At 40.6% G+C, this 13,915-nt stretch overlaps 1 protein-coding gene across 3 annotated transcripts in view; it reads left to right on the forward strand.

Annotated features, from left to right (window-relative positions):
• The window catches only part of tnfrsfa (tumor necrosis factor receptor superfamily, member a), a 71,917-nt gene extending 58,413 nt beyond the window's left edge, over positions 1-13,504 (forward strand). For 2 of the 3 annotated variants that reach the window (XM_048238627.1, XM_048238625.1), the window contains exons 9-10: positions 443-479; positions 12,968-13,504. In XM_048238627.1, coding sequence (XP_048094584.1) covers positions 443-479; positions 12,968-13,260 — 330 coding nt within the window. In that variant the 3' untranslated portion in view covers positions 13,261-13,504. The remainder of the gene's footprint in view (positions 1-442; positions 480-12,967) is intronic. The other variant, XM_048238628.1, reaches the window with a different exon arrangement.
• Positions 13,505-13,915: the final 411 nt, after the last annotated feature.

Raw genomic sequence — 13,915 nt, forward strand, 5'->3', positions numbered from 1 at the left:
TTTTGACTCGTGGTGTAACATTACAACCACTGGTGTTCTAAAAAATAAGTAAGTCTTCGGTCTCTCTTATGATTAAAACTCTGCCGCGTTTTCTGTCACTATCAAAATGTCACAAAAGCCATGAGCTAACACAACAATCGCAAGGAAACAGTGAAAGCAGGCTACTAGTGATTGTTTTCACTGAGATTTGTGGGATGTGATGTCACATCAAACTGACATTAAAATTAAAACAACAAGCAAAAATAGATAACAATGGAATTTTTACAACCCTCTCTGGCAAAATGACGGACAGTTTAAAAAGTCTAATGCAATCTCTGCTGACCCCCTCATGTAGTTAATTTTGCCTAGCTGCATTTATGCGTTAGTTTGACTCATTTTAAGATCTATAGGAGATTGACCATGAGGCAATACAGCTTTGTCTGATTATATGTATGTTTTTCAGGATGAAGTTTTGAACAGACGCCTGGTGCCTCTCCTTGGTAAGAAACACTCATGATATTCTTATAAGAGGCAGCTAAAAGCCACTGTCACCTTACATTCTTGTAAACACAATATTTCAGAAACGCCCTGAAGGATTTCTTTAATTTTCGCCTAAAGGTCAAGGTCACAAAACACATTTTTTGAATGCCAGTCAGGAACACCTTGAGAGAATCTTTTCATATTTGGCACAACCTTATTCATGGATGAACTAATTAGAATTTGGTGGTCATGGGCCAAGGTCACAATATGATGTCTCAAGACTGCCTTGATAAATGTCTTCATATTTGGCACAATAAATGTTTTTTTGTGAAATTGTATGAAATTGGTTCCAGTCAAGTTGGTTCCAGTCATGGTTGGTTCCAGTCAAGTGCTGTTCACAAGGTATGTTAAGGGCGATGGAGTTTTTTTTGCCACATTATTAACGACCCACTGCGGCAAAAATCAAAGATAATTCGTGAGGATTAGGATGATTAGCCCGATTTTCTGACATCACAAAATAGGAGGACAAATCACAGGCAACTAACTCTTGTCGCCGAAACCTGCCTTTAGCGGAACGAGTTTCTGGAACGAGGTAGTTTCTAGCCTTCATAGAATGGTTGGCAACTCTGAGCCCCTAAGTCCAATTTGTTTGACTATAGTAGTGTGAATGCTCTATACTGTACACGGGCATGGTTCAGTAATCCTTGCCTGAGCCTGCTTGACGAGATGGCATGGTTGAGCTGAAGTTGGCCACGGTACAGTATGCATGTAGTCTGATCTCTGACCATGCTCCAACATGGCTCTTAAACATTATGTTGATGCAACTCCAAATAGTAGACATTTCAATTAATTTGAGAATGTTTGGGTCAGGGGTGTCACTAGACCCTTTTTACTGGGGCATGTGCCCCAGTATTTATAAGCTGTGCACCAGTAAAATCTTTGCATTCATGTAGATTGATAATATATCGGGGAAAGAGTGGCTGTTTTTCCACTCTAAAATGTAGTAAGATTGTTTTAACCCCAATGCATTACATTACATTACATTTAGCAGACACTTCTTGACCAAAGTGACTTACATATGTCAGCTATATTACAAGGGATCACATTGTCCCCGGAGCAACTTGGGGTTAAGTGCCTTGCTCAAGGGCACAACGGTTGAAGCCGGGAATTGAACCGACAACTTTCAGGCTACTGCATGCTAGCCCAGCTCCTTAACCACTACACTACCACCGCCCCAATAGAATCAAAACACGCACATTCTGTGTGTCTGTGTCTGCGTATATCGCAGCAGCAGCATTGAGGAGGTAACATGACGCGACTAAATTAAGTTTTTATTGGAAACCGATGGTCTCGTACTAACTAAAACATTATTGAATTACTTTTGTAAATGGATATAAGGAAATTCTTTGGATGAATGTGAAGCAGAGTCAGGGAATCAGTAATGTTAAGGAGGAGAGATGATGGAGGATGGTGAGGGAGGTAAGATCTGGCTGTAGTTGGTGATTAACAAGCTGTAGCTAGCAAACGTAAGTCTCTTAAAAGTAAAATGCAGTGATCTACTGTGATCAAAAAACGGCCCTGGCATTTGCAACACACTGGCCCTATTTTCAAACCCAACAACGCCAACGCAATTACTATCCCTGGTGATTTAACTCCATAACAAAAATAAACCTGTAAAGGCTGCGCTCGCCGCTAGGTTGCTCTTGGTTGAGGTAACGTCCCAAAGATTTTTGTTGTGCTTGTTGCTGGGCTCAGCACAAAATACCAATGACTTACAGCGCACCGCGGTCAAAGTTAAACTTGACTGCGGCAAAATGCCGGTTGCGCTGGCTTTTGCTCAGCGCAGCAGCAGACTAGTTCTTGCACGTGCAAGCCATTGACAATAATGCATTTCATAGCGCATACAGCGTGTAATGTGATAGGCCCTTAACTCACCCTTAGAAGTTCACTCTATGGGCCTTCCGTTCCGCAAAGCCATTGACACGTACATCAAAATTCCTGGCAACCCGTTGACATTGCTAACACCACCAGTAGTGACATCTGAAGATTGGTGAACAAAAACTCGGAATAAAACTCTTCTCCAGGGGCCTCATTACAGAAACTTCCTATCTTATCTCAGTTTAGGGGCAGGGGCAGGCGCTACAGAGCACTCTATGCCCGGACCAGTAGGCTAAGGAACAATTTTTACCCACAAGCAGTTGCACTGATGAACACACTTCACCTCCTCTGCCCCCCACCACCCCAGCCTGTGTGCTAGTGTACACACATTAGTCACTGCAAACTATTTGTATGGGTACTAGTGCAATTGGCATATCATGTGTAACTACCTATTTATTTAACTTATTTTATGTATATTTTTTTGTCTTTTTTTTAGCTTATCTGTGGGCATCTCAGGATTGTTCCAAACTATGTCTCGTTGTATTCTGTGTACAATGACAATAAAATATCTAATCTAATCATTTAGGATTTTTGGTATTACAGAAGCATGTTTCCTAACTGCATTTATAAAAGGCCTATCTTAACTTAAGATAGGAATTTGGCCATTACAAAACCATCCTAACTCAAGAATTTCCTAATTTAGGAATCCTAATTTAGGATGGCACATACCCTGTCCTAAATTCAAAATAACTGCCAAAACTGACTGCAACAGTCTTGTTGAGTTGTTGCCTAGCCTATGAGTATGACAAGATGATGGACATGACTGTTATGGACACCATAAAGCATATTTCACTAAATAAGTTAATTAAGTGAAAACTTAAAAATGTAGCCTAGGCCTATAAGCTATGTGTTTTAAAACATTTATAACAAATAAATATTAATCATTATAACAGAATATTAGACTATTACCGGTATGTATTATTATAAATATGTTATAATAGGGGTTTTTCATCTTTTTATCCTGTTCATCAAATGAATCAATATTGACTCTTGCTTCCTACATAGGCCTAACCTAGGCCTACTGTGGGTACCTAATCTGCCCGGGTTACCAGATCTGCATGATTACGTCACAAAATAAATAAAATACATTCTGATTGGTCTATTATCCTTTGCACTTCCAGAATTTCATTGGTCAGAATGTTGTTTGCTGTTCGATAATTCGCCTGAGTTTATTGTTTTCTGTTGGAAGGACCCAACGTACAGGAAGGAACGTAAGTGTCTTTGAAATATTGAACTAGCCGGCAAGCCGCCCAAACACCGATAGGCCTACCTACCGTTTTTGTAATATAAACAAATAAAACATTAGTTGCAGTATTAAATTGCAAACTTCTAGCCTGTCAAACCTTGAAATACAGAACTACCAGCTAGCCACCAAACATCGATGTACTGTCTTACTTACAGGAACGTATTTTCCTACCTTAGTGTAGACTATGTCACTTAATAGCTAGCCATCAAACATCGATGTAGGCTAAATATGTATTTCCAACCTCTTATGTGTGTCACTTCATTTCTATACAAACCAAGACGGCGGATTCCTAAAGAAACACAAGCACCCACACGTGTATCTAAAAAGAGCTGTAAACAGTGTTGAAGGCTGCGTGTAGAAATCTGCTTGGAGCTCCAGTGGAAATTTGAATTGCGAACTTCTAGCCTGTCAAACCTTGAAATACAGAACTACCCAGCTAGCCACCAAAACATGCAGTCTTACCTACTGTTTGTAATTTAAAGAAAACATTTGTTGCAGTAGGCTCCTAAATTGCAAACTTCTAGCCTGTTAATACGGCTCTTCTATTTCTTATCCTGCACTGCCACCTAATTATATATATATATATATATATATATATATATATATATATATATATATATATATATATATATATATATAATCACTGGAGTGATGAAAGGTCACTTACACCTGTAGGCTACATTGTATTTGGGAAAAGCAGAAGGTAATGTTATATTTGTATTTATTTATTTATTTATTTATTAATAAACAAAAACATCTCAGTCAGTTCCATGCAGTTTTCAACAGCTATCAAAAACAAAGGTCATTTTTGGATGGATGGATTTTTTGTGAATGTTTCTTCTTCTACATAAGATTTTAGTCATCTTTAGTTCATGTGATACTTTATTGTCAATGCACAAATTAAGTAAGCTTACCAGTAGTCTGAAACAAAATGCAGTTTTACATCTAACCAGTGGTGCAAATAACTGACATGTCCAAATGGGCCTTCATGAAATGCGTCGCTAGACTGTTCATACACATTTTAACGGGCCAAGTTGAAGAGCTGTTGTCCGTTATTGTTCGTGCAAATATAGGCTGATTCAGGTTGTAACTGAGGTCCATGGTTAGTCTGGCTTTCACCATACCAAGCTCAATCTTTTAAGAAATCAAAAAATAAATCGCCGGCAGATCAGGCTGGATTCACCCAGCCTAGTCCATGGTAGGCGCCTGATATTGTTTAATTTTCCGATTGAAATATCCACGCTCTGGCTATTCTAAATGCAAAAATGCATCAGGGAGTTATGACAAAACCGTAACTGTTAACAAACTAGATCCTAATAGAAAGCTGTTAGCTTCCCTAAGCTACAGGTAGGCCTATTTACAACATAAATTGTCAATAGGCTATGCTGGCAACATATAAAATCTCCTTTGGAAACCAATGGCTTACGCCTTACAGTATCAAGCGGTTTGGATACTTCACACACACATGCTTTTTAATCTCACAGACTACAACTACCAAGATGAAATCAAAGCACATCGATTCCCCTCTCACACCCTGCACGCACTTAAAACAAATAAACAGGCGTCTCAGTCTCACGCATGTATAGCCATAGGCAAAACTGTATCAGACCGGTGTAACGTTGGTAAATCTTCCATTGCACAGAATGAGTTTTGTAGCACGTGCAACAAATAATATTACGATTATGTGTACAGCCCCAGCCTTGGATACATCTCTCAAAGTGCGCTCTAAAATATTTGGTTTAGATGTAGATCATCAAGGGTGCGTTAATTTTGAAAATAGAGTATTGAAGTAGCCTAGTTGGTGTTTGGGAATGAACGTTAGCTCAGATGCTTTTTGAGACTTTTTGTGGTCTTAATGCAGCACTTTACAAAGCACTGACAGGGCCACCAAGGACTGTGACCAAATCAACAGCAGAATAACCTATTTAGCAAGCAGAAATGTCCCAGCCCGGTGTTTGCATCATAGACAGGTTATCTTTCAGGTATATTTTCCATTAGAAAACCATCGCGTTAGGGAACGTTGTGGCTAACTTACTTATCTTGTTAGTAGGCCAAAATGAGATGACAGTCGAAAGATACAATTACAGTGCTGCTATCAATTTGCTTGGTATAACCGCATTTATAGTTTTCTACAAATGCAATCAAATTGGCCTCCATAACTTAACCAATGCTAACGGTAACATTATTGTACCTAGGTCCTTATTGATATTATAAGATTAACGTACCTGCAGTAAAAACCAAGCAGTTTAAGAAGTTTTCACAGAGATGAATACCTCGGTATCTTTAGTTCTGAGAGACTCAGCCTCTCTTTGCTCTTTTTACTAGAGATGCTCCGATCAGCATTTTTGGGGCCGATCACCAAAATCATGATCTGCCGATTGCCGATCACAGAATGGCAGGGGAATGGGAATCTTTTATCTATAATCTATCAGAATTTGCACCAATTGTACCAATGATTGCACCATTACTAGTAGCTAAACATAATTAGTAATCTGAATACTTCATATTGATTTTTAAACTATTACACTTAGGCATATCGTTAATGTGGTGTATAGGTCTAATTGAGTGCACATTGGTGATGTGTAGGTGTAATTGAGTGCCTGTCACTTTAAGAAATACGTGAGAGTAATTATCAGTCTCACGCTAGTGAATACAAGTTGCGCATAGTGCCAAATGTAATGTAATAGTGCATAAGGATGCAATGTGGATGCAATTCATTGTTTTCTATGTCATTAGATAACAAATCGGAAGAAAATCTTTCTGGGATCATAGGAGATAAGTGTCTTGCAATGTTCATTAATGATTTTAGTGAGCTCTAGGGCCTACTGACAGACGTGAGCTAGCGTGGTAGTTAGCAAGGAGCTCTCTCCAGATGTATACGTTCGCCATGGTTGCGTAGTGGTTCACTGTGTGTGTGTGTCTGCGTGAGGCTATGTTCAATTCAACTTGGTAGCTTATCCGTCTGGTCAATAGCCTCGCATTCACGCCACTTCAATCGGAGCATCACTACTTTTTACATCAATTATGGTGCCAGTTAACCTCCATACTCCATGGGAACATGAAAGTAAGACTTGTATAGTTGAAAGCCCACTCACCACATCAAGGTGCAGGCCACGAGTGGGGTGTTAGTAGGACAAGACACCTGTCTCTGCCGGGAGTAATGCGGAGTGAATGCTGAAGGTGGTCTTTTTCGTTGAGGCCTGACGGACAACAAAGAACAACAAAAGACAAACAAAGTTAGGACAATCATTGACAAGGACATACAAACTTCACAAGGACATACATAGAAAAGCATGACCACTGCTGTGTATAACATACATCGAACTAGAACAGGAAGTTTTCATGTGTTATGTTTATGATTAAAATGTATTCGCTGACGCTTTTAGTCCTTGGTTAAAACATAATTCTCATAAATCTCTGTTTCAGTTGGTTTCACCTAGCTCGAGTTACCAGGTAGCCACAGCGCTACAGTCTTGGGGCATGAACATGGGCAGTAAGTGTAACGGCTGTAGCTGCCTGGTAAAGAGGTCTATGCGAAAATCGCAGGAATTCCCCTTTACTATTTTGGAAAATCATAGAGTGTTAATAATAGGGAAAAAATAAAAACAATATGTAGGTTACAAGACAGCCACAGCACTACAGTCTTGGGGGCATGGACATGGGGGCTCATGAGCATGCCCCCAAGAGTGTGGTTCTGTGGCTGCCTGGTACTGAGGTCTACGGAAAATCGAGTGGACAATGGAGAAAACGCTTAGCTTACTCCGTTTATGACAGAAATAAACTTTGGTGCCAACATGTTGTAGAAACACAACCCACAACACTGCCTTTATTTGGTGCAAATCTCCTTTACTTTCGTTGGTTAGGCTATAGTCCGCTATTCACTAGGCTCACCGCAAGTGCATACACAATGTTTTTGGCCAGGTTTTGCTTTAATCCAATTTAACTTCGTTTCTACTAGTCGTTGCTTTTTTTCCCCTGCGTCGAATTGCGATTGAGTGCGCATCTAATGTAACAGTGGTGTCTCTGCGGAGACATCCACTCTCCATGTTTCATTTTTGCTGTTGTTGCGAGCGAACTTGTAGGCTACGAAATGGGAAATGCTTTCAATACGATCTGTATTTCCTCTCCCGATACACGTAAAAAAAAAAAAAAAACGATTTCATAGGTCTACAACTGTAAGATTGACTCGATCGAGTGATGGCCACAGGAAAACCCATTCATAAGTCCTAATAGCTCGTCGCTTTACGCGCAAATGATTGACCACAAACCAGAGGCTACTAATGAACCGTGGCGCTTAGCTATAAACTGAGGAAAAGGTTAATAAACACACATGTATTAACTCTACCGATACACGTAAAAAAACAATGGTTCCATAGGTCTACAACTGTAAGATTGACCCTGACCGAGAGTTGGAAAACCCATTCACAAATTGGACTGTTAGCTAGCCACTGTTAGACTTACACTTCTTCTCACGTAATAACTATGCTAGGGTAACATTACTTATAAGACCAAAGGACTGATTAACATTGTTTTCATGAGAGGAAGTGATAGTTGTGTAACTTCACAAATGTTATCAAGCTTGATCGTTGGAGAGTTGTTGTTAGCTGGAGGGTGGTGATCTGCTGTTTCCCACGACAAGGTGATATCCAAGAGTCGTTTTTCAGAAAATATAGCTTTTGGCTGAGGATTGCTTTTGACAATGGAAGTGCTACTCTGACGGCTCCCACACACAGCTGCGTTCCGTCAACGCATTCCAGTTGGTGTTCCCGACGGTAGCTATGCAAATGACTTGAAGTAAAACCGTAATGTGATTGGTTGGTGCCGTCCGTGGAGATTGGCTTGATTGGCGGTGCCGCTGTCGGTGCAGCAACAGCTGAACTCCTCAACGCGAGCAGCGGGAGAAACGCAACGCGACGGACCCACAATTCAGTTCGGCAACGGATCACGTGAGCCCATTTAAAGTGAATGGGATGCGTCTCCAGCAACGCGATGCACGCAGCTGTGTGTGGGAGCGGTGAGAGCGGCAGGAAGAATAAACTTCTGCTGCAGTTATACTTATATGATGTTTCCACTAGCATATGAGCTAGTTTACGGTTGATTTCACTACTGTCAAACAGCAATACAATAGCATTAGCTAAATAACTCGCAAATATGAGCTAGTTTACGGTTGATTTTACTACTGTCAAACAGCAATGCAATAGCGTTACACTTAAGAAACATAAAAATAGATCAAAGTATAACCTAAAGTTAGCTTATTTTCCCGCAATTACAGCAGGGTTAATCAGACAGCGTTCAGAGCCCAGTCGTAGGTGACGTCACACAAACCAGCCAATCACACCACTGTTGCTGTGAAAGGGTCCACTTTAAATATTAAAACTTTTACCTCAGGCATCGCTTGAGCAGCTACGCTTCAAACCCAGCCGAATTCTACTCTCGACTTTGGACGAATGAGGTGGCGACACATCATCTATTATGACGTAATCATGCAGATCTGGTAACCCGTGCCAGAGAACAGGCTTGTTCGACTTCGACTGAGTCTGACTTGGTCTGGCTTTCTACGTAAACGTGATCTTCAGAGGCTAGCCGGGAGGAGCTACAACAGAGGGCAGCTCATCCCGGACAGGCAGGCTACAGTCTGGCTGGCGTGACTTCATGGGGAGATATCGCGGAATGTTGTTTGCAATAAACACAGCAGAACTTTCATTCTTACTCATTAAAATGAGCATGATGACTGACGAAATAAATTATTATGATGTAGTTTAAATAAACCACTGTTGTCATACAGTTAACAGGCCTGCATTGTAGCACATAAATTCAATATCAAGTGTTTCCCCTATATGTGTGCCTATCTATTTAGCCAACAGCAGAAAATAACAGAATATCTACTAACGTAATAATAACGTAATAATAACGTTTTCAGTAGGCTAGCCTACCATTGTTGCAGAAATCACATATTAGAAGGTATCCCTTCGATTTCTGTTTATTTTCGCATATTCCAACATAAGGAAGCAGCATGAGACTCCCGTCATAATCATCATGAGGACATTCCTCCCAAATGGCCCTATCGCGTCTTTGAACTGACGTCATGAGGGCGTGTTTCAGCTCGTGCAGCTCGTGGAAGGCAACTGCAAGATCTGTCTGCAGGCTAAGACTCCCGCGATATTTTAAGGCCATGTGACATGGTGTCACGGTGGTAAGTCCCTCCCCGGCTGACAGAAGTCGGACAGAATTTCTAACCAGCAAACATTGCGTCCATCCCAGTATGCATTGTGTTCAACCCAGCATGCATCACATCAAGTCAGATCTGCACAGATCTGCCGCAAGTCGAACTCACCTAACGTCTAATAAGGGGAGAACCGCCACTCTCGGGAAGCTTCCGGTTTCTGAACTGGTTGCAGTTCCAATTCTGGTTCCACATGAGGGCGCTCACGAATAAGTGCAGAATGAATGGAGGGCTATGGAGCTGTACCCCTCAAATCCACTTTTCTCGGGATATAATTTTTTGGCCAGAAATTTGAATGTTGCACGCGAAAGAGAGGGCAGAGAAAATACACACCGCTGAGTATTATATTTTTTGAGTCACTTATTTGTTCTAAGAAGCCTTTCAAATGTGTCAATGACGTCATGCTTTAGCAGAAAGCTAGTGAGTTGTGGGCAACAACGACCCAACCTGTAAGAAAGCGAAATGACGTAAGTACTCGTTCATTCCACTTTTGACCTATAATCCATATTGATCTTGCAGAAACCACAATCCAATCTTCGATTTTTCAAGGACAACCAGGTTAAAGAGACACATTTAGCCGTCTAGCTCCATAGTCCCCCATTGTTTTTGCACTTATTCGTGATCGCCCCTAGCGGAACTGCAGCAGATTGCAGGTATAATGGAGTTAATAGGGAGTGATCCGGCTCTCCGCGGTATTTTTTTTCCCAGGATGGTAGGGGAAGAGTCCCGCCCTACCTGCCCTGTGATTGGCCGGCTACTACCTTGTCCGTTTCTATGGAGATGGGTAGTAATCAAATCATCATTCTGGTCGTGGACGTTGAACAATTTTAACGCAACTGATAGTTGAAGTTGTCAACCAAAGACTGTGAAATAGGTTGTTTGTTGTTCAACCCGTGCAGATCAGGTACCCACACTACTTCTCTCTGATATTTTGGTTTGTTTATCTTGAGCAACCAACTGTCTTTAGAACACCATCTTTGCAACCTGACATTCTAATCATAGATACAGGCAGTCTCGTATGGACCCTTTCAAGAGAGTTCCATTATCAGCATCATAGTTGGCCCCACAAGACTTCCTTTTTAACATTCCATATGTTATCTTAATGCAGAGGGGGCCCAAAGATTGAGATTGGGGCCCAAATAGAACGTTCAAGCATTGTTTTTGTTTTTATTGTTGAAAGGGTCCATACATTCTAATCATAGAAACAGGCATGACAGGCTGATTGCTGATTTAAAAATCTAACTGACAGTTACAGTTAGCATTTCTTGAGTTAAGATAAGATAGGAGGTCTTGGAGGTCTATAGGAAGATAGGATTTTTCCTATTTTTGTAACTTAAATTAAGATAGGACAAGCAGTTAGGATACGATGTAAACGATGTAAAAAAAAGACATTCCATCGAAAAAATCATGATGTAATTCCACGTTGTCATGCCGCCTTCAAGCACCAGACGGATACATTTTACATTTAAAATAAGCAACATTTTCTGACGGGTGGAGGGGGCCTGTGCCTTAAGTCTAGTGACGCCTCTGATTTGGGTTAATAAAGGTCTTTTTTCATTGCGTTGAGGAAGGTGGATTGTATATGTGGAAAAAAGTGGAGTGAGGCCTGTCCTTTTCCATATTAACCACCAGAATGGAGAAGGTGTATGTCAGAAGATGAATCCACACTTTGATTCAGAGCACAATGAACTATCTCCCTATATTGTTTCATGTTACAACACTATGAACTTTGGGTAATCCCCCTGTGTAAAGTCTACAGAAAGGCCAACATACTGAAAGTAGGCATAAAGGTCTCAAAAATTCTGAAGGAAACACCTCATGCCCACGATTTGACAGTGGGACAGCCCTTAGCCCCCATATACTTAGTGGGAAATGGACCTCTAAGACCATGAATCATTGGATATTAAAGGAACCATATGTAAGATTGTGGCCAAAACTGGTACTGCAATCACTTTCAAAATACTGAAGAGCGGTGTATCCCCTCCCCCTCCCCCCTGACTCGAGGTTGCCAACCCTGATGGCGAAACACTACTGACTTCGTGATTAGTAGATAGGTGGAGGGTGGCGCATCAGGCCAAAACACAACATCAACATCAGTTGAGGGCTGCAACTTTTTAAATGACAATATCCTGGCCGGACTACTGTTGTCAGTGATATAAGTCTTTGAAATGAACATGATTTCTTAATGTCTAGTGACATATCAGGGCCATTTTATGATTAATTGAAATATTTTTCTTACATACGGTTCCTTTAAGATTGGGCCCAAGGGAATTTTTGCACGAAATTTCCTCATGGTGTTCCTGAAATGTTATAGTTTTGACAATGCCATATGATCAGAAGCCAAATCCAGATTTTTATTATTACCAGTAATGGTTATTTAGCAGACACTTGTCCAAAGTGACTTTCAGAATATGAACAACATTATAATAGTTAAAAATGATATTTAAAAAGAAAATTAAAAAAAAAAAATATATATATATATATATATATATATATATATATATATATATATATATTGGTAAGTCTACGTTAAAAGTGCAGTCAGCGATTGCATTTGTTTATGTTTAAATTTATATTTAAAATGATTAGCAGATGCTTTAGTCCAAAACAGCATATATTATCATTTAACCAAGGACCAAACGAAACACACTAGAGAGGTAGTTCTCCCCTCCCATCAGTATTCCCAGAGAAATTCCACGCAGGGCTTCATTTTTGTTTGGGGAACAGGCTGCCCCCACTTTGTTTGTTTCCAGTTTTTCGGAGCCTGGAAACCATTTTTTCTTTACACTGTACTCACCAAATGGGCAGCTAGCAGCTGTAAGGAGATGATTACTTTTAAATTATACATTTAACTATAAACATAAACATAAACAAATGCGACTTCCCGCTGACTGCATCTTTAATATATGAAATGTAAGCTACCAGTTGTATTAACCAGAAACAAAGAGTATCCTCTTGCAGATCTCTACCATTAAGCATTTTAAAGAGCCAGAACCAATGTCACATGAACTAACATTTTGTTTGACAACCCTCTGTAATATTGTCATGTAACATAACATATATAACCTATGTACATCATTTTTTTTAATTTCTCACACCAGGAGAGGAGACATCCCTCAGCAAGAGTTTTGACCTGTTTGACACCTTTCTGGATGTACGGTTCCACAACAAGTTCTTCCGCAGTATTGGAGTGAGTGACAATGCTATTAAGATTGCTGAGAGTAGTCCAGCTGCGGACAAGGTGTATGAACTACTTTGTGTGTGGATGCAGAGAGAAGGGCTCCGTGCCAACATCAATGATCTGATCCAGGCACTGCTGCAGCTGGACCAACGCTACTCGGCTGAAAACATTGCCACTAAGGCTGTAGAGAGAGGATTTTACCGGTTGGCATGACCTATGCCTGGTTCAACTCAGGAAGGGAGTATGAAGAAAAGTCAAATTAGGACTGAAAGGAGAACCTAGAGGTCTAGATTCCTGATAATTGGGGTGTTTGTGAACCAAAACCAAGCCCTTTGGTTTGTCTCTACTCACCAGTTGTGGACTAGCTGGTTGGAATGATCCAGACATTTTTGAGAGTGGAGCTCTCTGCCCTGTATGTAGCATATGATTAGCTTTATAAAGCCAACACTGAACTCTGCTCTGGATTGTACATTCCCTATCCATACAGGCCCTATGCACTGCTCTCAGGCATGTTTATGACTGTAATAATTAGCTGAATTAATATCTCTGTGAAGACTCTGTGATGTCAGTGGTATGCACTGCTTAAAAAAGTAAAACATGGTAGGCTTACTTTATTGTGTTTCCATGGCCAGTTTAAGTTAATGCATGGACTTAGTTACCTTACTGGTAAGCACTCTTCTCGAAAGTATTGCTAAAGTGGTTTTACCACCACTTATTACCACAGATTACCAATGGTGCATTACTGCTCTGAGTGCACGTACTGGCCACAAGATGATTAGTGGGCATGGTGGAGCCTGACAATGTTCACCTGACAATTGGTTGACCTGCCGATGCGAGTCTATGTTGCTTTGGATAAAAGTGTCTGCTA

This window comes from Alosa alosa, chromosome 3, assembly GCF_017589495.1.
Source record: "Alosa alosa isolate M-15738 ecotype Scorff River chromosome 3, AALO_Geno_1.1, whole genome shotgun sequence".
Lineage (NCBI taxonomy): Eukaryota > Metazoa > Chordata > Actinopteri > Clupeiformes > Clupeidae > Alosa > Alosa alosa.